This window comes from Dreissena polymorpha, chromosome 7 (genome assembly GCF_020536995.1).
Source record: "Dreissena polymorpha isolate Duluth1 chromosome 7, UMN_Dpol_1.0, whole genome shotgun sequence".
NCBI classification, from domain to species: domain Eukaryota; kingdom Metazoa; phylum Mollusca; class Bivalvia; order Myida; family Dreissenidae; genus Dreissena; species Dreissena polymorpha.
Window position 1 is genome coordinate 95,377,318 of NC_068361.1, and position 24,884 is coordinate 95,402,201.

Here is a 24,884-nt window from a genome sequence, read left to right on the forward strand (position 1 = left end):
TATATAGCGTACATTGAACATAACGATTTGATCATACAAATTATATCAATGACACTAGATATTTGACATATTACAGAAAAGCTATATGTTAAAAAGCCATCAAAGTGGCATGTATGCACGATTGTTCCACCACCCTCGTCATCATTCCATCTGCGATAGAGTTTGTGATAAGTGTTTAGACCTGCGGAATACTGTGAACCTGTAGCTGGATATATGCTTCAACTCATGGACCACCTCTTTTTATGCACAAATGTGTTTACGGGTTTTAATTTTAGATTTTCTTACCTGTTTTGTGAATTCCGCGCATCCATTTTTCTTGTTTATGACAGAGAGGCAGCAAAGAATAAACAGATAGGCAGCATTTTAACAGAAAGGCGACCGATATGCTTCTACATCGTGATAGCGCACCCTTTATTTAAATAGTGTTTTCACGTTGCAAGGGTTTTGCTTTTAATATTGATAGCGGAAACATTTTGGTTCAATATTGTTTAGTAGCGTTTTGAAGTAAGGTTTTAATTTGCTGTAGTTAAGTTGAATCCTATTTATTATGCCCCCCTTCGAAGAAGAGGGGGTATATTGTTTTTCACATGTCGGACCGTCCGTATGTCCGTCCTTCCGTCCACCAGATGGTTTCCGGATGATAACTCAAGAACGCCTTAGGCCTAGGATCATGAAACTTCATAGGTACATTGATCATGACTCACAGATGACCCCTATTGATTTTGAGGTCACTACGTCAAAGGTCAAGGTCACGGTGACCGGAAATAGTAAAATTGTTTCCGAATGATAACTCAAGAACGCTTATGCCTAGGACCATGAAACTTCATAGGTACATTGATCATGACTCGCAGATGACACCTATTGATTTTCAGGTCACTAGATCAAAGGTCAAGGTCACGGTGACCCGAAATAGTAAAATGGTTTCCGGATGATAACTCAAGAACGCTTATGCCTAGGATCATGAAACTTCATAGGTACATTGATCATACCTCGCAGATGACCCCTATTAAATTTCAGGTCACTAGGTCAAAGGTCAAGGTCACGGTGACCTGAAATAGTAAAATGGTTTTCCGGATGATAACTCAAGAATGCTTATGCCTAGGATCATGAAACTTCATAGGTACATTGATCATGACTCGCAGATGACCCCTATTGATTTTCAGATCACTAGGTCAAAGGTCAAGGTCACGGTGACCCGAAAAAGTAAAATGGTTTCTGGATGATAACTCAAGAACATTTATGCCTAGGATCATGGAACTGCATAGGTACATTGATCATGACTCGCAGATGACCCCTATTGATTTTCAGGTCACTAGGTCAAAGGTCAAGGTCGCGTTGACTCAACTTAGTAACATGGTTTCAGGATGATAACTCAAGAACGCTTACGCCTAGGATCATGAAACTTCATAGGTACATTGATCATGACTCGCAGATGACCCCTATTGACTTTCAGGTCACTAGGTCAAAGGTCACGGTGACTTGACACAGTAAAATGGTTTCCGGATGATACCTCTAGAAAGCTTACGCCTAAGATCATGAAACTTCATAGGTACATTGATCATGACTTACAGATGACCCCTATTGATTTTCAGGTCACTAGGTCAAAGGTCAATGTCACAGTGCCAAAAAACGTATTCACACAATGGCTGCCATTACAACTGACAGCCCATATGGGGGGCATGCATGTTTTACAAACAGCCGTTGTTTAAGCTCGATTCACGAAAGCCTTAGGAAGATTTCGAGTCCGTTACTTGGGTTGAACCAGTACCAGGTGTCTTTACGGTAGATCTAAAGAACACTCACACAGTCGATATTGTTTAGTAGCGTTATATAAGGTAACGTTGTCATCTGATATTGTTTTGTTACGATCCATTAGGGAACGTCATATTAGGGAACGTTGTAATTTGATATTGTTTTTAAGCTATACCTTGTTTTTGCGAGATACATCTTTATAGATTATAGCAATTTGTTATATTTTGAAAATACAGGTTACCTTAAGTTATGCTAACCAAAAACCTGTATTTTAAGTAAATTAACCGCGCTAAGTTCAAAATTGTATTAATTGGTATAGATAACAAAAGTAATGCCTGTACATTTATGTTCCCGCAATATGAATATAGGTATACTATAAGAAGACCTTGCAAAAACGTATAGATCCAATTCCTCCTCCCCCTGCATCTCCTCACCCTCCTCGTTCTCCCCCATTCTCACCATCACCGCCATCATCATTATCATCATCATCATCATCATCATCATCATCATCATCATCATCATCATCATCATCATCATCATCACTGTCTTCATTTTCTTTTCGCGTTTTTGAATATCATCATAAATCTTCGTATATTACAATATCATTTCTATAATTTTCTCAGTGAAGCAACCGCAAGGCGATGGCCTTCCAGGCGTTTAGGACGAATGGCGCCCCCACATACTACGATGCTAACCCCACCCCCTGGCAGGCGGACGTCCTGGGGGCGGGGCTGATATTTGCGTTCTGCAGCGTGGCCTTTTCTTTATTCATCATCCTTCCCGGAATTAGGGGCAAAGAGGTGGGTTATATTGCTTGTTTTGTGCTTAATTGTGAAATACAGAAACGATCAGGCTATAACACTTTTTTTTTATTTTTTCAGCATGATTACTCAATCTCAGATTAAGCCGCTCTCAAATAATCTATACAGTTTTTTTATATACATGTACTAGTATTAAAGCGAGATTATACGATTTTGTATGTGTGTTAAATAGTAATATATTGATAAAATATGTTACAATAACACACAATAGGTAAGAAAAATTATACATGGAAGACGAATTTCATAAAATGCAGCAAAGACAAATTAGCGCCCGAGCCGATTGTTACGAAGATATTTCGTACATATTTTCCTACAATAACCGAAGCATTCGTCTTTGTTTTAGAATCAGAGTTAGTGTTCGTTTGTCGTATGAATATATATCGTTGCAGGAATTTAAAATGAACCGATACACTAAATTTAGATTCACATCGTACATGCATGATATACATGCTGGCAAATTCGACTGTACAGACATTTTCGATTTCAGAATTTAATATCTGGCTTATTTCCCATTTTTCGACACATGTTCTTGTTAACTTTTATTTTAATTTAAATTGAAATGTATAATAAGTTTTTTTACACATTTTATTTAAATTCATAAATATTTGACAAAATCATATAATCTCGCTTTAAGAATTCACGATATCACGTTTTATAGCACCCACACTCCGTTTCATGTTTGCCTTTTTGCTGATAATAGACACCGGTGAAAATTACACTTGTAGGAAGTTTAAATCGGTTTTCTTTTCACAATGCAAGGTATTATTAATTTTTCGAATTTTAAGCTATTATTGACTTTATGATATCTTGAGTTAAATTGAATGTATTGATTGAAAGCGTTGAAACCTCTTAAATAAAGCTCGAGCGTGCGGACGGTTTATAGGAGTGCACAGCCAAGTTATATTAGAAGTACATGGGCCTAGTAATTACTTGCGCACATATTTGCATTGACATAAGCTAGTCATTGTATCACTGATCGTTTGACAGCCTGTCATTGTAAGTATATTTGTAAGACTGATGGCTAGACTGCTAGTAAATGCAATTAAACATCATCATCAACAACCACAACATATCACTTAAAAGGACCTTATCACAGATGAACGAATTAGTAACGTTTTTTTTTTCCCGAAAACTCAAACAAGAATATTAAATATAATAGGAGCAAAAAACAACAATTGTCTAAAATTGATCTACATATATACTACAACAATACACTAGAGTTTTATCTGTATGATATATGGTTAGAATTACGGAAACACGTTGATGGTAATACTTGAACTATATATTTTTTAATGAAACTTGAAACATGGATTGATGGCAATATGGACATTACGCATGTCATTTCATTTTGTTCCTACGTCAAAAATTTTGGTTGCTACGGCAACAAATACATAAAAAAATCTGATAATGGTGGAGCCGGTAGGGGACATTTATTTCTTGGCAATAGTCTTGTTAACTCTTGCTTACCAAAAATACTCACTTTAATAAGAACGATTCTTCAAATGAAAGTTCGCACGTCTGCAGGCAATAGCTTTGAGAGAGATCGAAGGGTATTTATTAATTAGACATGAAGTACTGTTTCTTCCCTGGAAACGGACTCTTAAATGCCCCATTAAGCACACGGGTACAGTTAGGCGTTAATAATTAGATTTAAACTAATATTATCTATTGGCGTATCCTTTTCTTCCTTCCATTTTCAGAAAATTTACACGTTTATCCGGGTTACGGTCAGCCTTTATATAGGAGCAGTTATAGTGTGTAAGTAACGATAGGAGAATAAAGAATTGGAGAATAAACGAATATGACTTACATTGCAGTTAACTAAACGTTAAAAAAACATTTTATTTGTTTGAACTATTTTGTTTATATAATGATAGTACATAGATATTATTTCAAATAAGGACAAAATACTCAAGCATTTGTAGTACATAAGTTACATATTGAGTCACGGACAACTTAAGATTGCGTATAAAAACTGTTCCCTGTCTTTGTCGCCATAGTGACCAACTGGAGCTACTCGTTGGACTCGTGGGAGACGGCGCATATTCACACCCGCACCAAATACAAGGCCGGCACGGGCAAGGAGATTTCCGCCGTCATCGGCGTTTACATCGGGCTCCGTGGCGTTAACATAACACTGAAAGGTAACTATCGAGCTATGGCGAAATCATCATTATCATTATCACAAACGATAGTGCGGACATAATTATTCTAACATGTTCCTACACGTGAGCCATGTTTTGACAAACAGGGCTCAATACATGTGCGTAATGTGTCGTCCCATATTAGCCTGTGCAGTCCGCACAGGGTAATCAGGCTACGCTCTTTCCGCTTTCATTGCATTTTTTGTTTGAAGGAAATCTCTTTTTAGCGAAAATCAAGTTTGCGGACTGCACAAGCTAATCACTTTACGTATTTGTATTAAAACCCCATTTTGAAGGAGATTTCCGCCTACATCGGCGCTTGCATTGGTCTCAGGGTAACAACTGAACTATGGTAAAATCATGCAATATCGCGTTTAGTTGCCAATTTTCGCGCATTTTTAGATTAAATCGGCTTATTCGAAATGCCTTACGATCTTCATGAATGCTGCAAAAGATAGTGATATTTCCTTTTTTGTCGTTACGTTTGAACTTGTATTCTAAAATACTAAAATAAATCGCAGAGGTATATAACATTTAAAAGCCCGTGTGAGGTCTTACAGTTGTTAAACCGAAGATGAAAATACGCTACTCCATTTACGAAAGATTCCGGTTTTAACAGAAACCCTACTAACAGATGCCTATTTGTAACATACAACATTTTTTACATATCGACTTGTAATACACACCATTTGTTAATGCGCAATTGGTTAAAGACGCCATTTGTCAAAGATTCCATTTGTAACCGACATAATTTGTTACAGCCGTCTTATGACCCACGACATGCGAAAATGGGTTTTATGCGATATGCGACCAGCGTAGCTCCAGATCAGCCCACGCATCCCCACAGTCTTGTCATGCGTTACCCTGTCCGCTAATGAGACCACAAACCCTTGCGTGCATTGTAGCTATCTTGACCACATATGGAATAAGACCCATTTTCACATGACGCGGGCCATATGTTACAGACAGCATGTGTTACAGAGGCCTAATATAATAGAAGCTTTTTTCACTGATGCCATTTGTAAAATAAGTTTAACAGAGACATTTGTAGCGTACACCATGAGAAAGAAACACACAGACGCAATTTGTAACAGACTTCTTTTGTAATAATCACAATTTGAAGAAGATACCGTGTGTAACAGACGTAATTTGTAACAGACATTATTTGTAACAGTCACCATTTGCAGCAGACACAATATGTAACAGACGTTATTTGTAACAGTCATAATTTGTAGCAGACACAATTTGTAACAGACGTTATTTGTAACAGACACCATATGTTAACATGCTATTTGTAATTTTTATTACACTTCATCTACGACAGGCACACCGGAGACGCAGCTGAATGAGACCATCAACTACAATGAACACTTTAGCTGGGAGTGGGACCGGGGGTGTGTAGGTTTCGGACCTAATGGTACGACATAGTTTTATAAAGAAATAAAGTTTGATTTGTCGGTGGAGAACACAGGTGTTGAGCGCATGGCCAATTCACTGAAACACTATCAATATATCATAAAACAACATTTTTCATCACTTTGACAAAAAAATAATTTCTGATAAAATATAGTTCATTTATGTTATATCAGATATTATTTTGTCAAAGTGATGAAAAATGTTGTTTTATGTTGTGTCACATAGTTGTTTATTGATTGCTTAAGTACGAACAATAGTGCTAATATCATTATAGCCTCGGTCTAGGAAAAAATGGGCTTAGACCTAATGCATATGTGCCGTGCTCTGTAAAAAGGGGGTTTAATGCATGAGCTGTAAGTTTCGTCCCAGATTAGCCTGTGCAGAATGCACAGGCTAATTAGGGATGACACTTTCCGTTTTCATGATATTTTCTGTTTAAAGAATTCTTATCAAAAATCCAGTTTAGGGGTAAAGTGTTGTCCCTGATCAGCATGTGCGGACTGCACAGGCTAATCTGGGACGACAAATTACGCACATGCATTGAACCCCCTTTTCACTGAGCACGGCCCATATACATGTCTGTAAAGTGTTGCCGTAGATTAGCATGTGAAGTTCGCCTAAACAGATTTCATTTTAGAAAATACTTCCTTTTAACAAACCATTCTCTAAAAGCAGAAAGTTTCGTACCTGATTAGCCTATGCGGACAGCACATTCTTATCTTGGACAACACTTTACACACATGCATTTTTGTCCAGTGTTCGGACAAAGAGGCTCAATTACGATCCTAACATAATTTGACGAAAATGAAATTAAAAGTTGAAAGACAGTTTTCAATTGGCTGCCCTAATATCGGGTTTTGTTTGCAACAAATATTGCAACGTTTTTTCACTGCATATGGTTATTCATCTTATAAAACACACGTGTTCTCCATTACATCACTGCATAGGAATATATCGAACAAGCGAGATCAAGATGTGCAATTTATTAGCATGGTGGAACGCAACACACTTAAGGTTATCTCGGCAGCCAGGAAAGGCTGAGCTTTGAGGTATCAAACTTGGTATTCCAAGCGTGGGTTTATATAAAAAAATGCTAATGGCGAACGAATGGTTAGATTGCTGGTATTCATTCGTTGTATTACATAAATAAGCCGAGCTCTGTGAAAACGGAACTTAAGGCGTTGGCGACTTTTCCGCTCTTTTATAGGAAACCTTCTCTTAGCAGAAGTCCAGCTTAGGCATAAAGTTTCGTCCCTGATTAGCCTTTGCGGACTGCACATACTAATCTGAGACGACACTTGACGCAAATGCATTAAGCCCAGTATTCAATGATTGCGACTCCGATCGCCGTTAATTCCGTTATCGTATCACGTGATAAATGTATCCTTCAGCGGGGCCGTTCAACCAGGCGTACCGTGCGGCCCAGTACCGGGGTCTGCCCCTACCGATACTGTGGATAGCCGAGTACTTCACGATTGACGGCGAGGGGATCAGCTGGGGACGTCATTACCGACAGGCTGGCTGGTTCTCACACATTTCGCTATGGTACGTAAGTGTTAAATGCCTCATATTTGTTATATGAGAACAAAACACAAACTGGCTATATTGGGTTGTAAAATTAATAAAATAGGTAGTTCAGATCCCGCAGCTGTATTGATAGATTAACATTCTTAACAGAGTTTTACACAATATCACCATGTTTACCATGATCAACCAAACGTATTAGAATCAAGTTCATTGCAAGCAAATTTTTCAACACGGATTAGGTAAAAAGTCTATATGAAGAAAATGAGTCGATGTTCAAACTTCGGCGCTCTATTAATTTTCCAACAAGCCAGCCTTATGAACTAGGACCCTTTCATTTACGCAAGCAGAAGCCCAAACCTGAAAATACTAAAATCCTTTCCCGCAATGTCACAGGCTATGTTTCCCGCTTTGGATACTGACGAACGTCTTATTCTTCGTGCTTCTCAAGTATGGCGCGTGCTGTCTCGTTCTGACCGGTGTCTGCATGAATATCTCCAACTTCATTTGGTACATGTGTAGGAACGTGAACGATCTGAAGATACCTTTTGTGGCTGGCTTTATGGAGTTCTCGTTCGGAGGATCGTTTTATGTTTGTCTCGGCACGGGTGAGTGGAACTCAATCTGAATAGGGCAAACTATAATCCGCTTTTATGTTATTTTTCTTTGAAATAAATTCTTTTCTATGCAACAATCCATTAAAAAAGCCCCAAAAGGGTCCTTTTCACGTTTAAGTACATTGACGAAATTTAAAAAAAAGTTCCAGATTCGAATATTGTCGTTGAAGTTATGATATTTGTGAGGAAACAGTAATACTGAACATTTACTATGCACTAAAATATCCATTCTATGCATCTTTATACGATTTTAAACCATGAAAATATAACGCGTTGCAACGCGAAACGATTGAATAATTTGGAGAGTTCTGTTGTTGTCATTATATTTTGTGATACTACGAGGATTGCTTATATAAAGAACGGAATACCGTTTGGGCTATCGTGGTTACACATTAAAATCCAGATGGTGAGAATGCGAGAACGTGTGAGTACGATGACGAGAATGCGACAATACGATGACGACAGTGCGACAATAGGATGGAGAGAATGGGAGAACGCGACGGCGAGAATGCGAGAACGCGATAATACGATGACGACAATGCGACAGTGCGACAATACGATGGCGACAGTGCGATAGTACGATGGCGACAATGCGATAGTCATATCGTACTGTCATCATATCATCGCATTCTCGCCATCGCGTTCTCGCATTCTCGCCATCATATTTTCGCACTCTCGTAATCGTATTGTCGCATTTTCGTCATCGTACTCTCGCATTTTCGCCATCGCGTTCTCGCATTCTCGCCATCGTATTGTCGCACTGTCGTCATCGTATTGTCGCATTCTCGTCATCGTACTCTCGCGTTCTTGCATTCTCGCAGTGTCGCCATCGTACTATCGCACAGTCGCCATCGTATTGTCGCACTATCTTCATCGCACTGTCGCATTGTCGTCATCGTACTAGCGCGTTCTCGCATTCTCGCAATCGCGTTTTCGCATTCTCGCCATCGTATTGTCGCACTTTTGTCGTCGTATTGTCGCATTGTCGTCATCGTACTCTCGCGTTCTTGCCCTCTGGACCTCAATGTGTAACCATGATGGCCCTAACTGTATTCCGTAATAAAGTATAAAATACATCTCTCACTTTATGAGCACGGAGTGGTCTAAGCAATAGACTTTTACTTCATGGGTTGGTGGTTCGAGCCCTGTTGAACGTTACTTTTTTCTTTCTTTATTTTATTCTTGTTTTTACAGGAGCTTCTCAGATCAAATGTTAAAATTTATCAATAAAAAGCATTTAATGAAAAACTTCGATACATGCAAAAATCTGTGAAAAGGCCCCTTTAAACCCTCAAAATAAACGAAACGATATTTCGAAAAATTAAGTTAACACATAAAAAAACAATGTTCCTTGTAGCAATAGCCAGAATTCAAACGCTAGATGTGGTCTGGTAACATAGATTTAACAAGATGCAAAATGGTCTTTTTTTGCGGGACAATATATTCAACACATGTTTATATATCAAGTAAGTCTTCGTGTGTCGTTTGCGGGACATTAAAATGGAATATATTATGCAACAAAAATAAAAACGATCATTTTGTATCTTGTTAAATCTATGTTACAATGGTTACCATGCCACATCTTGCGTTTAAATTTTGGCTATTGCTATAAGGAACACTGATTGTTTATGAGTTAACTTAATTTTACGACATATTTTGCGAAATATTGATTTTGAGTATTGATGTTACCTGAAGCAGAGTGTCATCCATGAACAGCCTGAGCGGACTGCATAGGCTAATATGGGACATTTTACGAACATGCATTGAACCCCGTTTTCTCAGAGAGATGATGTTTTCTTTTCCTTCAGGGATTCTGTGCATCCTCTGCGGGGCAATTGTGTGGGTCCTTGACCATCAAATACCCAACGCCGCGACTACGTTCTTTGGAGTTGACGTACTACAAGACGATGACGTCATGACACTATGGTGTACTAACCGGTTCAAAAGTCTAAATCGCATCAGACAGTTTATTATGGGATACGGATAGGTCCAAAAGTCGGATGTGTATCATACCATCGTATCAGACGGTTTAGCTAGAACCGTATCAGACGGTTTTGGGGTCATAGACCGTCTGATACGATCTCTCAGACGGTTTTGACTTTTGAATCGATTTCTCGCTTAACTGTTTGATGCGAAACCGTATTATACGATTCGTATTAGATGGTTTACGATTCGTATCATACGGTTTAGCGTAAACAGTATCAGACGGTTTAGTTAGAACCGTATCAAACCTTTTATAAACCGTATGATACGCTTTAAACCGTATGATACGCTTTTAAGACTTTTGACCGGTTCGTACATTAAACCGTATGATTCGTAACCGTATGATACGAATCGTATCAGACGGTTTATGACGGGTAATATTCAATGTCCAATCAGCCAATCAGATCTAAAAATAGATTTCTTCAGTGTTATGCCTCGGTCACACTGTCACGAATCAGAGCTACGAAAGAGCTACGAATACTTTTCGGCACAGTTCGTAGCTATCCTTACTGGACCGTGGCTCTCCGTACTTGATCCGTGATCAGTCGTAGTAGTTTTTGGATGTCCGTAGCGACTCTTGACAAATTTTGAACATGTTCAAAAAATTGCTACAAATTTATCGATCGTAGCGTATCCGTAGGAGTCCGTACTAAACCGTACTAATCCGTACTAATTCGTAACGACAACCGTAGTCGTCCGTACCTTTTCGTAGACCATTTTTTTCTCAAGGACTTCTACGAATTGAAACGAAGAACTACGAAGCGGTACGGTTACGCTACGTATTAGCTACGAGTATTCCACGGATATACCACGGAAAGCCACGGTTCTAGTACGTTGTACTACGGATAGGCAGGAATTTGCACGATCTTGTACGATGTACTATATTTCAGCACGAAACAGTACGGACATGTACGGTCCACTACAATAAATTGCTACTGAAATACATCATTGAAATTATAAAGCAACCGTACTTGCATTTGTTGAGTTCACAATCACCAACCGCCAGCAAATTGCGTTTGCGATAAATTTGTTACGCTTGGATATTGATATGGCACAAAAGACAGGTGGTTAGCGTGTGGCTATGATATTTATTAGTGATAACATCATTTTAAATGATACATAATCATCTTATAACAAACAAATGATGTTTTCACTGATTAATATCATAGACACATGCTAACCAACTGTGGCACAAAATGCAGAGGTTGTAGTCAAGCTGCTTGACGATATGCACAGAGATAATAATGATTCAATATCGTAAAACTAGTATAGCTTTGTGCTAAAGATTACGTATTTCCAAATATTAGAATTTGAACTTACTAGTAATACTTTTTTTTATTTGCAGGTAAGTGTCTGCCTCATATGACTTTTGAATCTTGCTCTTACTTTTACGCGATTTATTGTTAAATTAATAGCCGACATTATAAAATACAAAATTAATCATACTTTCCTAAGCATAATCTATATTTGTACATCAATAATTACATACTTTATCAGGTCAGAGAAGAAAAAGTAGGTGGTGGATAAAAGACAGGCTTTTAAGACGACCCGGCTCTTGCTTTAGAATTGAGGAGGTAGACTCTTCCCCAGACACGGCTGATTCCATTATTTCTGTTACGCGCTGTTGCTGCCACTGGAATGTTCTCTTTTTGGGAGGCATTATGTGTATGACAATACAAGAGGCTGTAAGCGCAATGTTCAATCGTAGTTCGTTCCTACCTGTCCGTACCAGTCCGTCGCAATTCCCACTTCTTCGTAGCGGACCGTTCTAGTTCGTACTTACCCGTACTAGACCGTAGCGGATCCGTAGTTATATCGTAATGATTCGCGTAGCATCGTACTTTATCGTACCAGACCGTAGCGTATTCGTAGTTTGATCGTACCGATTCGTGGCGTTCCGTACTACATCGCGTCGATCAGTAGCAGTCCGTACCTTTCCTTGTTCGGTTTCCAACATTTTGATGGTAGATTCGTTGTGCTCCGTACTGAAATCGTAGCGGCCTACGAATTTTTACAATTTCGTAGTCATTCGCAGCCGATTAAATCGTAGCTCATTCGTAGCTCTGATTCGTGACAGTGTGGCCGAGGCATTAACCGTATGATACGGTTTACGCTAAACCGTATGATACGAATTGTAAACCGTCTGATACGAATCGTATCATACGGTTTCGCATCATACAGTTCATTGTACAATCGTATGGTGTACGGATAGGTCTAAAAGTCATATGTGTATCATACCATCGTATCAGACGGTTTAGCTAGAATCGTATCAGACGGTTTTGGGGTCATTGGACCGATTGTACGTTTAACTGTTTGATACGAAACCGTATGATACGATTCGTATCAGACGGTTTACGATTCGTATAATACGGTTTAGCGTAAACCGTATCATACGATTTACACTGAATAAATCTATAAATTGGCTGATTCGACATAGAATAATATCCGCCATAAACCGTCTGATACGATTCGTATCATACGGTTTCGAATCATACGGTTTAACGAACGAACCGGTCCAAAAGTCTTAAATAAGCCTTAATGTGAGAATCATTCACCGATTTTTTCGCCCCAGATTGCGACGAACCGACAGACGAAAAGATGCAGGAGAAGAACGCTACCGGTATTGAAATGAGACCGACGCCCTGCGTGGTAGCGGCGCCAACCACGGCGGAAGAGGACGACGATGAATCGATATACGCACCTACAGAAGCGCCGGTTAGCATCTTCGTATATTGCAAGTTAAATGTCAGTTTAGTTACATGTATTATGTTTCATTATGTATGTATTGCTCATTTATTTATTAAGGGATTTTTCGCCGTTTTTAACAGTATCCCATTTTATATCACAGCTGTCAGTTAACCTATTCGGACTTTTCCTTGTGTAGCTGGTTTACCAGTGCTGAGACAACATACGTTAGTTGATGCCAGTCATGGACAGCTTTCCTACTTAATAGTGAAGTAGAGGGAGATTGGTCGCTTGTTTCGGGCTCTGAATCGAACCCGCGATCCTCGGATTTGTTGATTAGCGCTCTAAAATTACCTTCGGATACAAACGACCAATCATTCCTTTTCACTACAGCATTCGATGTATGGAAGGCAGCGGAATGGTAAAAAAACGGAAGAGCGAATCATAAATGAGCATAAATGGACACAAATAAATGCTTGTACTTTCATTGTGGGAATTGAATACGATCAGACAAACATACATTAGCTCCGTTAATCGTTTACCAGAGGCCTATTTATGTTTCCAGCAACCGCCACCAAAATACGAGAATCGGAAGTTACTTGGTGTGACGGTCAGGAAGTTTCAGAAACCCCGCAGGCACCGCCCTCCGCCCCCACCTCCGGAGGGACAGGACTTAGTGCAAGATGATATGCATGTAAACGAAAGGTAAGCAAAAGGCACATCGTCGTCGTCGTCTTCCTCCTTATGGTCATCATAATTCTCGTCATCCTTTTCATCATAAGAGTCTCGGTCTGGGAAAACTGGGCTTAATGCGAAGTGTCACTCCAGGGCCCCGTTTCATCAAAATTTGCGATGCGATATTATCGCCGATCGCCGATTGCTGATCTTTTACCTGCGATTGCGATATTTTTTAAAAAGCGTTTCATCAAACATATCGCAGATTCTTGCCGGTAGTTTGCCGGTAGTTTAGTGCTATGAGCGATAATCGCTCACAGTCTACTATCAAAATGACGTAAAAAACGGGCACCTGCTGAATCTCGCGCCACCTGTCATATTTGACAGACGATCAAACAACAACAATGGCAGATCTCGTAGAGAATAGGAGCGCCTCTTGGCAGCCAAGAGAACTCGAGGAACTGCTCGAGGGCGTCAAACAAAATTATGAAGTGTTGTGGGGCAAATTGTCCGGCACATTATCAAAGAAAGACAAAGACCGTGCATGGTCGGACATCGTCCAATCGTGAGTTAAAATTTACATTGACATGGTCATAATTTTCTTGTTCTTTTTACATTAAATGGAGGACCATCTTGAAACATAATTAAATTGGTATGGACACATTAACGTTACACAGGTTGTGTGTAATGATTATCCTAATAATCTAAAATCACGAATTTCAAATGCAGCGTGACTGCCATGCACAGAAAGAAAGATTTTGAAATTGTTTACTTTTCAGCATTGATATTCCTTGACATTGTGATAGGGTATATTCACACTAATGAAAATTTGTCCTCCTCCTAAGTTTAGTTGATCTATAATTACCCTGAAAAATGGAATTGATCTTTTAATGAAGTGTTAATGAATAAAAACGTATTAATTGTTTTAACATCAAAGTGCAAGTGCCCATGGAAAGATGTGATCATACCTTGTAATCTAATCTGTAATCTTAACAAACTGCATGTTCATGGGGAGTGACGTCCATGGGGAGTAACAACTGGTTACCTTTTGATAGTGTTGGCTTGAAATAGTCTGATATATTGTATGAATTATATATTAAATATAACAAAATAAATTGACCATGTCTACTGTACTTATATAGACTTCCAAGTACTCTCCCTCACTCCTACCACTATTTTTGGTAAAAAATGAAAGAACATATTGAGATGTATTCATTTGTTTAATTTGAAACTTTTGCAGAATAAATTCCGTAGGGGGGAACGAGAGGAACGTAGAAGATTCAATGAAAAAGTGGTGTGATTGGAAGGTAAATATACCTTATATGTTTGTATAGGAAGAAGAATCCATGATGGTAGTAATAAGTTTTATAAATGAATAACTTAGCTGTAATTAAACTTTGCCGTAAAGCCAATTACAAACTAGAAATGGCGCGGCAGAGGCCGACGCGTATCCCCACGCCGCATGTTTGACCCAAGGGCGCCCCAGGGTTGATCATGGGGCCATGCATAGTTGAGATTGACTGTATTGTCATAAGAGAAGTTCAGTATCAATTAGAAGTGAATGGGTGTAAAAATAAAGAAGTTATAGTAAAAGGCAATTTTGGGAGGGTGTGGCCTATGTGGGCGGGGTGCCCCAGGGTTGGTAATGGGGCCATGCATAGTTGAGATTGACCGTATTGTCATAAGAGAGGTTCAGTATCAATTTGAAGTGAATCAGTGTATTAATGAAGAAATTATAGTAAAAGGCAATTTTGGGCGGGTGTGGTCTATGTGGGCGTGGCGCCCCAGGGTTGGCAACGGGGCCATGCATAGTTGAGTTTGACCGTTTTGTCATAAGAGAGGTTCAGTATCAATTTGAAGTGAATCAGTGTAGAAATGAAGAAGTTAATGTAAAATAACCTAAATTTTTTTTATAGTAAATGGATTTTTTTGGTGGGTGTGGCCTATGTGGGCGGGCGCCCCAGGGTTGGGATTGGGGCCATGCATAGTTGAGATTGACCCTAATGTCATAACAAAAGTTCAGTATCAATTTGAAGTGAATCCGTGTAGAAATGAAAAAATTATAGTAAATGGAAATTTTTGGTGGGTGTGGCCTATGTGGGCGGGGCGCCCCAGGGTTGGGAATGGGGCCATGCATGGTTGAGATTGACCGTATTGTCATAGGTGAGGTCCAGTATCAATTTGAAGTGAATCGGTGTAGAAATAAAGAAGTAAATGTAAAATAACCTAAAAAAATGAGTGATAATTTCTGACGCGGCCCCACCCCAACCCCTATAACTTTTGACCCAGGGGTCAGATCAAAATTCCAAATAGTGCACCGTCGCACATATGCTCATAGCTACCATGTGTGTAAATTTCAAGGTTCTAGTGCTTTTAGTGTAGGAGGAGATAGTGGCCAGGACGGACGGACAGACGGACAGACGGACGGACAGACGGACGGACGGCGGAGATCACCACAATATCCCCACCTTTTTTTCAAAAAGCGTGGGGATAATTATGAATCACTTACAACTATACTAAACAGGCCCATGTCAGAAGCATATAACATGAATACCATAAAATTTAAGAGTCAATAATAAAAATCACTTTACAGATAGAAACAAAAGTTATCATCTTACTTATTTATTTGTACAATTACTTATTTGTATATTTATACAATTAAAATGTATTATGAATAGCAAGGTGTAAATATTCGGTTTCCTACTCCATGATTATAGGTTTTCATGCCCCCGGTAGGGTGGCATATAGCGGTTGAACTGTCAGTCCGTCCGTATGTCTGTCCGTTAACGTTGGCCATAATTTTTGCAATATTGAAGATTGCAACTCTATATTTTTGGCATGCATGTATATCTCATGGAGCTGCACATTTTGAGTGGTGAAAGGTTAAGGTCATCCTTCAAATTCAAAGGTCTAAAAACTAATTCAAGGCAAGTAATAAGTTTTAAGAGGGGGATAATTGCTTAACCTGTTTTTAGTCAAATTGCGGCTATATTATTGTCAGGATGTAAGTTCAATCCCACCATTACCATTAATATTTTTTCCCTTTTCACACTTTTTATACAATCATTTAGCATTTGACACATTAAGTTTTTGTGATTAATAATCACTAAAAAATCATTACGATCAGTATTTGAATGCACTTTCTTCAATATATATGTAGCTGAAAGTAAATGACATGTTACTATACTGTTACCATTCAGAGGAGGGAGACCATGTACTCATAAATTATTTCAAATTGTATTTTATTCATCTTAGAGCCGGACCATTATGAAGGATGCCAAGAGAAGACGCTTTGTGGAAAGCTCTGGGGAGGCAGCTCTTCCAAAAAAAATGCAATTAACTGTTTTGGAGGATAAGGTATTCATATTGTAAACATAACAAATTTTAAATAAAATAATGATGCAGATCTAGCATTTGTCCATGGTTCATATTATTATTTTAATTTTGCAAAAAAAACAACTTTTTTCAGAATGATGTATAGTTGTTCACTTTTTCCAGCTATTGTCCTTAGTGCCCAAAACAAAGCTGTTCGGAGTGCAAGGTGGAGGGATCGATACCGGTCCACTCAAGAGATCCATGCAAGAAAATGGTGGGTACAAACATGCTTAAATTTTGACATTTGTTTTTTTGTTTTTGGTATTTGACAGTGCACTTTAAATGCAATAATAAATGTCATTAATAATGTAAGGCTTAAATTGGCATTGAATATGGCATACTAAAAGGGGGACAGCCTCATATGATATATCATGCATGAACACAAATCAACAGTGAAACACATGCTCATTAATTGTTCATAATTAATAGAAACACAAGTATAAATATTTTACCCAATATCTTTTTTATATCAGATAACCTAGACAAAGGAGAGGAAAATAAACGCCTCAAGCAGAACGGTATGTCATTGTTATCTATTAAAGTTATAAGATTTGTAAAAACAAATATCACTTACCTTTAATTGACTGTTGACTGAGTCTTCATAATAAAATAATAACAATTGCCATTGGTTTCACTATTTAACATTATTCTGATTGGCTCTAGTATTCATGTGACTAGGCTTTATTTTTCAAAATAATAATTGTAAATTTTAAATATCAAAAAATATTAAAATTAAAGTAAATTTGGTACCCCTAGGCCCAATGGTTATGGACAGGAAGATTTTTAAAGTTTGCACAAAAGAGGCTTTATATAAGCATATGTTCAGTTTTGTGACACCTGGGGCAGGGTAAAATTTGAGCCCAGGGGAATAATTGAACAAATTTGGTTGAGGACCATTAGATGTCACTACATACTAAATTTAGTAGCCCTAGACTATATAATTATGAACAAGAAGTTTTTTTTTTAAGTTTGCACAAAATAGGCCTTATTTAAGCATATGTTCATTTTTGTGACCCCCAGGGCAGGGTCAAATTTGAACCCAGAGGCATAATTTGAAAAAACTTGGTAGAGAATATTAAATGTCACTACATACCAAATTTGGTAGCCATAGGCTCTATAATTATGAACAAGAAGATTTTTAAAGTTTGCACAAAATAGGCCTTATTTAACCGTATGTTAATTTTTGTGATCCCCGGTGCAGTGTCAAAATTGACCACAGGGGCATAATTTGAACAAACAAAGTAGAGAACTATTAAATAGCACTACATACCAAATGTGGTAGCACTAGGCCCAAATTGTTATGGACAAGAAGATTTTTAAATTTCGCACAAAATAGGCTTTATATAAGCATATGTTCAATAAATAACCCCCGGGGCGGGGTCAAATTTGACCCCAGGGACATAATTTGAACAAATTTGAAAGAGGTTAACCCCAGGAACATTTGCGATAAATTTTATCACAATTGGTTTTGTAGTTTAGGAGAAGATGTTTAAAGAAAATGTTAAAATCATGCACGCCCGACGGACACAGGACCATGACATTAGCCCCCCCTGGCCTCTGGCCAGTGGAGCTTAAAAATAAATATACAAATCGTTTTCAGTACTGCAATTTAAAAACAGTATCAGTTAATTATAGTTGTAGTATTTATGTATTTTTGGTTCTGTTGGTTGGATTTTACTTCATTTTTAACAACAATGTCCTATCACTGCGGTCAGATCCATTGGGCAGTTTTCCTCTGTAAGCATTTGACTGCTTGCACACCTTTAGCAATGGTGAGCCATTGATACTCAGACATGAGTGAGAGTATCATAGGTCACAACTTTCTTACAAGTTTTGGTATTTTCATCCTTTTAAATTATTAACAACACTTTTAAATATGGTAACTAAAATTTGATACATGAAGAATTATTTATTTTACCTTAATTCTTGAATTTTCAAATACCGCTCCATCATGGGTAGAGCCCGGCCATTTCGCCACAACACTAATGAACCTGAAATGCATTATTTCTCAATTAATGGCCCACTTTTAAAGGGTAAGTTTTGGAACGAAAAATTAGCAGGAGTAATAACTAATAAGAGCTACATGAATCAGTGGAAAGCAATTTTGGCAAATTACCCCTGAGTTCAGGATATAAATGAAATTAACTCATACTTGATTATCATAATGAAGTAATGGTTGTAGCACTAGAACATTTTGTAATATGTCAAACTAAAAACAAAATAGTTGAAGGGATTTAAGATATTTGTACTTTAAAATGTTAATGCATTTCACAACAAAATATAATCTATTAGTTTAATAAAAACTGAGTTGCTACATTAATTAAAGAGTGTATACATACTTCAAGCTTGTGTTTACAATCGCCTGGCAGTTGATGGCGTGGTAACCTTTTCGACAAACGTAGACTTCCTCATCTACAGTTGGAGTAGTGATTGGGATTAAGGTCCCATCCACTGCTCCAACAAGATTCGGAAGTCTACATTTGTTGTAAAATGCCCTCTTCTCTTTTACAACATCTTCTCTGTCGATTGGAAACCTGTTTTAGAAAAATTATATATATAAGAATATGTTTAAGCTGTGATGTGTATAAAATAATAACCATTTTACCATTAATTTTACTTTTTTAACAAAAACAATAACATAACCCAATATACCAATATATAGAAATACACCTCTGAGAAAGCGCTGTATTTGAGAAAAAAAATATCTTTTATATTTTATAGTAATGTATTTACATTTGTATTCACTTGCATCATACTTGTATCATAAAATGGTCATGATTATGATATTGATTTAAAAAAAACAAACATAGTAAGAATTGTCAACTACAAGGCCACCATTTAATTTCAACATTTCAATTAATACTCATCAGCTGATAAATATATAACAAAATGGAGATATAAAATGTGAAATATTGCAGTAAAATTGTTCATTGCCACCTCCACATACCAGTCGTTATATGAGCAATTTGGTAAAGCTTTTGGAGTCTGGAGTTGCGTTTTCATATATAGGATTTCTAAGAAAGCTACATTTTTCTACTGTTGCAGACTATTAACTTTAAGAATTGTCTGTGCCAAGCCCGTGTTTAACATCAATAAGTAAAAATGGATTGTCTATTTGTAACAATACAATACAATACAAATTTTATTTCAAGTCGGTTTGTACATAACAAGTATAACATTAGCGATGTATCACTATTGACCGACATAATATAACAACAAACATATAACAAATATACAATTGAAAATTACATGAAATTTACATTATATAAACAAACAGTATCGTCCTTGAGTTGAGATCAATTATAATAAATAAATAAATTAATTAACCTGAATACAATAAACGTGATTATTTTAACATGTTAAAAACGAAAGAACTATGGCATGTGATATACAATTATAATATTTAGACAGTTAAGATCATAGCATTATTAAAAATAAATTAAAGATAACTTATAAGAATAAAAATTGTGCTGCAGTTGCTGATCTTGACCTTGGTTTATGAGCTGCTATAAAAAAAAATAAAAAATAAGGTAAAAGTCTGACAATGAATATGGACACTAAAGTGTGACAGATAAAAAAAGAAAAACCGTAGACTTAAGATTGTCTGTTTGTAACTGTAAGTACAATAATATTATATCAAATCTATCTTACAGTTAAAGTATGTACCTAATATTGTCCAGGTTGTTGTTGACAGACTCCACAAAGTTATGCACAGTTCTGGACACGCTCGAGCGACTGATGCCATGGGTGTCGGCTAGTTCCGAATAGAATGCCCCTTTCGCAAGAAATCTTAGGCTGACGAGGATCTGCAGCAACAATGTTAAAACATTCATAAATAAAATTTGGTCACAGTACTTGAAATATCATTTACAATCAAAAGACCAATAACAAACAAAAAAAAACGATCATGTTGGCCCTAGTAGCTTTACTCCACTGACTCCACTCTGCAGTTGAAAAGATCAGAAAAAAGGAAAACAATTATGATGATGAAAAATGTGTGAACAACTAATAAATTAATACAAACTACTAAAAATACCAGTTCAAACTTACTGTACATGTACGTGACCTAGATTGTATTTATTTCATATTGTTGGTTAACAAAGCCTTGAATTAATCCATAATTTGAATGAGTCTAATTACAACTCAATCGTTGTTCGATTTGCCTATTTATGCCTGCTTATCCAACGGTTATATTATCATACAATGTCATTTTAGTATCCGTGTTGACCTGTTGATATGAGAACAAATTAAGACCGGATGTAAGAAAACAGCACTCTGCTGTACTTGATAACGATCGTAATCCCCGTACTTAGTGTGTCAATTTCTCCCAGCAAATATACAGTAACAAATTAGCAAATTCATGTCGATTGCATTAATGTTACCTTGGTCTCTGGCGAAATTGTTTTTCCGCCACGTTCGGATCTGGCAAGATCCTGCCCCAGAAGCTCCACTAGCTCCTGTGCGGTGGTTCTGTTTACCCGATACCGATTCACAAAGTCGATATCGCGAACCCCGCCTATCTCCAGACGGGGCCGGAACTCCCGCTCTGTCCTTCTCGCGTTATTTTCCATAAAAAAAAAACAACACGTCGGCCATATTGAATTTTTTTTACCGTCTGCGACTGGGTTTGTGTGATCGCATGTTTTAAGCAAAATATCGCAAAAAACAGGTGCTCTTGCGATGTGCGATTTTTGATGAAACGCAAAATAGCCTCATTATTGGCGATGTGCGAATATCGCAACTCAAATCGGCGATGCGATATTTGATGAAACGCAAATTGCGATGCGATAAGAAATGTGCGATATTTTGGCATTAAAGTTGCGATGCGATCGTTGATGAAACGGGGCCCAGATTAGCCAATGCAGTCCGCACAGGCTAGTAAGGAACTTTTTTTCCGCTTTTGTTGAAATTTTCGTTTAAAGGACGTCTCTTCTAAACGAAAACCCAGTATATGCGGTAAGTGTCGTTCCTTATTAGCCAGTGCAGACTGCACTGGCTTGTCTTGGACGACACTTTTAGCATATAAATTAAACCTATTTTTTCCCAGATCGAGGCTCAATAAGAGCAACAAAACAACAACAACAACAACAACAACAACAACACTACAACAGCGAAAGAATGCATTAAGTTGACATCCAGAGTTCAAATATGAACTAATTAAATGGAGCTACTACTGTATTTGGTTTTCTTATATTCGATTTATTATTCTGATATTCGTATGTATTTGGTATTCATATATTGGTTTCGATTAAGTATTTTATATACGTTTCGATTATGTATTCTTATATTCGTTTAAAATTGGTTTTCTTTTATGCGTTTCGATTTTTTAGGTGACCGTGTTTGAATATTATCTTTTGCTGACTTGTTCATGAAATCACTTGCAGGTATGCCGTAGGGGCGGATGAAGTACGGGTCAACATAAACCAAAAGAGTGTTTACTACGGCGTTCCGACTGATGACTTGTAACATGCAACTTCAAATTACCACATTTAACAGAGTATTTCTAAATATAAATAACTGACAACGTTTCAACACATATAAATGGCAACTTCAAATTTAACTGAGCTAACATCTGACATTTTAGACACATTTCAAACTGACTTACACATTCAACAAATAGGACGTATTCCGAAATTATTCTACGACGGAAAACGTAAGGATAAACGTATGTGACATCACCTTTACATGACAAACCGACACCTTCAAGTGTTTCTGTCTGACAATGTAGACTATTACTTAATACATTAAAAGGAATTTTCCTACAATTGTAACACAATGTGTTTTTAATAGTGTTTTTTTTCAAAATATGTAACTATGTTTGTTATACAGAGCCTTTTTTGTTATACATTAGCAGATAGCACACATACCAAAGATCTATTGAATGCAGTTGACCAAAGCAAAATAATATGTTATTCACTGTTCATAGAAAATATATTGAATTTTTACACATCATTTCAACATTAAATGTTAGTTGTAAGCACTGTAAACCTGTTTGATTGTATATTTACCTTCTACACTATACTGTAATATTATTATTTTAAATACAATTGTATGATAGTGTATTATATATTCACAAATGCACATTTGTTACAGCAGGTGAAAAAGTTTGATATTGTACAGTTAGATTACTGGAGCAATCTATTCATGCTCCAGTCAGTTTATTACAGCAATCTATCCATGCTCCAGTCAGTTTATTGCAGCAATCTATCCATGCTCCAGTCAGTTTATTGCAGCAATTTATCCATGCTCCAGTCAGTTTATTGCAGCAATCTATCCATGCTCCAGTCAGTTTATTGCAGCAATCTATCCATGCTCCAGTCAGTTTATTGCAGCAATTTATCCATGCCCCAGTCAGTTTATTGCAGCAATCTATCCATGCCCCAGTCAGTTTATTGCAGCAATTTATCCATGCTCCAGTCAGTTTATTGCAGCAATCTATCCATGCTCCAGTCAGTTTATTGCAGCAATTTATGCACGATTCAGTTAGTTTATTGCAGGAATCCTCCAATCTAGGACTTCAAGCGTGTCACAATATTTCATGCCCAATGGGTGTTGTTAATGAAGGCAATCTGTGAATATTTGCTAAGTAAATGTTGTTACTATTTGAAAATGTATATCCATGACAACCAAAATATAGGGTAAGGTACATTTTTTATAATTACAAGAGGCGACTTATTTAAAGATTACACCGTTTTGTAGCTGTATTGCCAGTTGAGGTCAATAGTTAAAATGTTTTCAAAAACTCACTAATGCATGTCATTGTACAATATAGGACTGCCATAAAGAGAAGTATTTATTAAACATATGTTTGCGACAAAACCGCATGTATGTATTGAGATGTAATGGTAGTTTGTGGTGCTACTTTTAATAAAAAACATATCAGTCTCTTTTTTTTTATTAGAAGAATTTTAGAACACATGTTAAACAAGTTTTGTATTTTTTTATATTTGCTAGTTGTTTAGATCTACATTATAACATCTGTTTTAGAATATATTTTCTATTAACCCATTTTATATATTTTTGTCTATTATCCCATTATATATATTTTGCTTTTATACTTGTTTGTAAATAATATTCTTCAATTAATAAAACTACTGTCTGCATGCGTCATTCGAATTCATCATACATGTGTGAAACAGTCATTAGTTTTATATGCGTGACCATTACTTTTCATTACAATTTTTAAAGATCTTGCAAAATATGGTTGAAACTAAAACATTGGCAATTATTGTTTTTAAATTAATTGTTTTGCTAATTAAAATTGCTGCCCAAGCTAAATTGATAGTTGAAAAACAGGGTGTTACAAAACTGAATTCAAAACAAACACAGTCTACATGATGACTTATGTATTTTTAAAACATTACAATAAATAACACATATAAATAACACCATGATCAAAACTCAGTAATTCAACAATAGATAAATTTTCTTCGTACAACATTTAATAAACATTTAAAGACTAAAAAAGAGAACAGAAAAGTTATTGTTCAAATCTAACCTAATCTTGTACATTCATACTAGCTAAAATACTTCTGTTACCTGAATAATGGTATTTAAACTAATCATATGACATTACTTGTCAACAAAAACTGAATAAAAAAAATCATATGAATTCTAAATCTTGTTGACATTTACTTTACAATTCAACAGATTGAAATATTTTGAATTTATTCAAACAATAAAAAATAATAGCAATACACAAGCAACTTAATTACTAATAGAGCAATAGTAACAATCAGATAAAAATTATGAAAAGCCCCAAAATATCTTTTATTTTTACTGAGAGTACTACTCACAAAATTAAATGAAGGAACATCTGAAAATGTGTAAATACCATGATGTTAATAAAGTGAGCATTCAACAAATTCTAAAATTTGGTAAGAAATCTTCTG

The 24,884-nt window shown here is 36.8% G+C and overlaps 3 protein-coding genes across 5 annotated transcripts; 2 read left to right on the forward strand and 1 right to left on the reverse strand.

The window, feature by feature from the left end:
- The first annotated feature begins 2,375 nt into the window (after positions 1-2,375).
- On the forward strand, positions 2,376-23,793 carry LOC127837508 (dual oxidase maturation factor 1-like). Of its 2 annotated transcripts, XM_052364657.1 has the most exons (10): positions 2,376-2,552; positions 4,274-4,331; positions 4,574-4,717; positions 6,042-6,134; positions 7,525-7,678; positions 8,054-8,265; positions 10,083-10,202; positions 12,830-12,972; positions 13,508-13,647; positions 22,377-23,793. In XM_052364657.1, the coding sequence occupies exons 1-10, from the start codon at positions 2,394-2,396 to the stop codon at positions 22,456-22,458; spliced, it is 1,305 nt and encodes a 434-aa protein (XP_052220617.1). In that variant the 5' UTR covers positions 2,376-2,393; the 3' UTR covers positions 22,459-23,793. The 2 variants fall into 2 exon arrangements, with proteins under 2 accessions (XP_052220617.1, XP_052220618.1); XM_052364658.1 differs by lacking the exon at positions 10,083-10,202.
- LOC127837511 (nuclear apoptosis-inducing factor 1-like) lies at positions 13,766-17,604 on the forward strand. The gene is made up of 5 exons (XM_052364661.1): positions 13,766-14,182; positions 14,858-14,924; positions 16,873-16,974; positions 17,116-17,206; positions 17,466-17,604. The coding sequence occupies exons 1-5, from the start codon at positions 14,022-14,024 to the stop codon at positions 17,570-17,572; spliced, it is 528 nt and encodes a 175-aa protein (XP_052220621.1). The 5' UTR covers positions 13,766-14,021; the 3' UTR covers positions 17,573-17,604.
- LOC127837510 (putative nuclease HARBI1) lies at positions 18,868-21,847 on the reverse strand. Of its 2 annotated transcripts, none has more exons than XR_008029322.1 (4): positions 21,043-21,367; positions 20,659-20,798; positions 19,332-19,526; positions 18,868-18,983 (listed from the first exon to the last, which is right to left on the reverse strand). XR_008029322.1 is itself a non-coding variant. In XM_052364660.1 (4 exons), the coding sequence occupies exons 1-4, from the start codon at positions 21,561-21,563 to the stop codon at positions 18,902-18,904; spliced, it is 606 nt and encodes a 201-aa protein (XP_052220620.1). In that variant the 5' UTR covers positions 21,564-21,847; the 3' UTR covers positions 18,868-18,901. The 2 variants fall into 2 exon arrangements, 1 of the variants encoding a protein (XP_052220620.1); XM_052364660.1 differs by lacking the exon at positions 21,043-21,367 and adding an exon at positions 21,375-21,847.
- Positions 23,794-24,884: the final 1,091 nt, after the last annotated feature.

Bases quoted from the DNA above. Each gene is read 5' to 3' on its own strand.
- LOC127837508 (XM_052364657.1), top strand. From the start codon at position 2,394: ATGGCCTTCCAGGCGTTTAGGACGAATGGCGCCCCCACATACTACGAT. The intron at 4,718-6,041 runs GTAACTATCGAG...CATCTACGACAG, and splicing joins CGTTAACATAACACTGAAAG to GCACACCGGAGACGCAGCTG. The intron at 12,973-13,507 runs GTTAGCATCTTC...TTATGTTTCCAG, and splicing joins ACGCACCTACAGAAGCGCCG to CAACCGCCACCAAAATACGA.
- LOC127837511 (XM_052364661.1), top strand. From the start codon at position 14,022: ATGGCAGATCTCGTAGAGAATAGGAGCGCCTCTTGGCAGCCAAGAGAA. The intron at 14,925-16,872 runs GTAAATATACCT...TATTCATCTTAG, and splicing joins AAAAGTGGTGTGATTGGAAG to AGCCGGACCATTATGAAGGA. The intron at 17,207-17,465 runs GTGGGTACAAAC...TTTTTATATCAG, and splicing joins GAGATCCATGCAAGAAAATG to ATAACCTAGACAAAGGAGAG.
- LOC127837510 (XM_052364660.1), bottom strand. From the start codon at position 21,563: ATGGAAAATAACGCGAGAAGGACAGAGCGGGAGTTCCGGCCCCGTCTG. The intron at 20,799-21,374 runs GTAACATTAATG...TTGTTGCTGCAG, and splicing joins CAATTTCGCCAGAGACCAAG to ATCCTCGTCAGCCTAAGATT. The intron at 19,527-20,658 runs GTACATACTTTA...TTTCTAAAACAG, and splicing joins AACAACCTGGACAATATTAG to GTTTCCAATCGACAGAGAAG.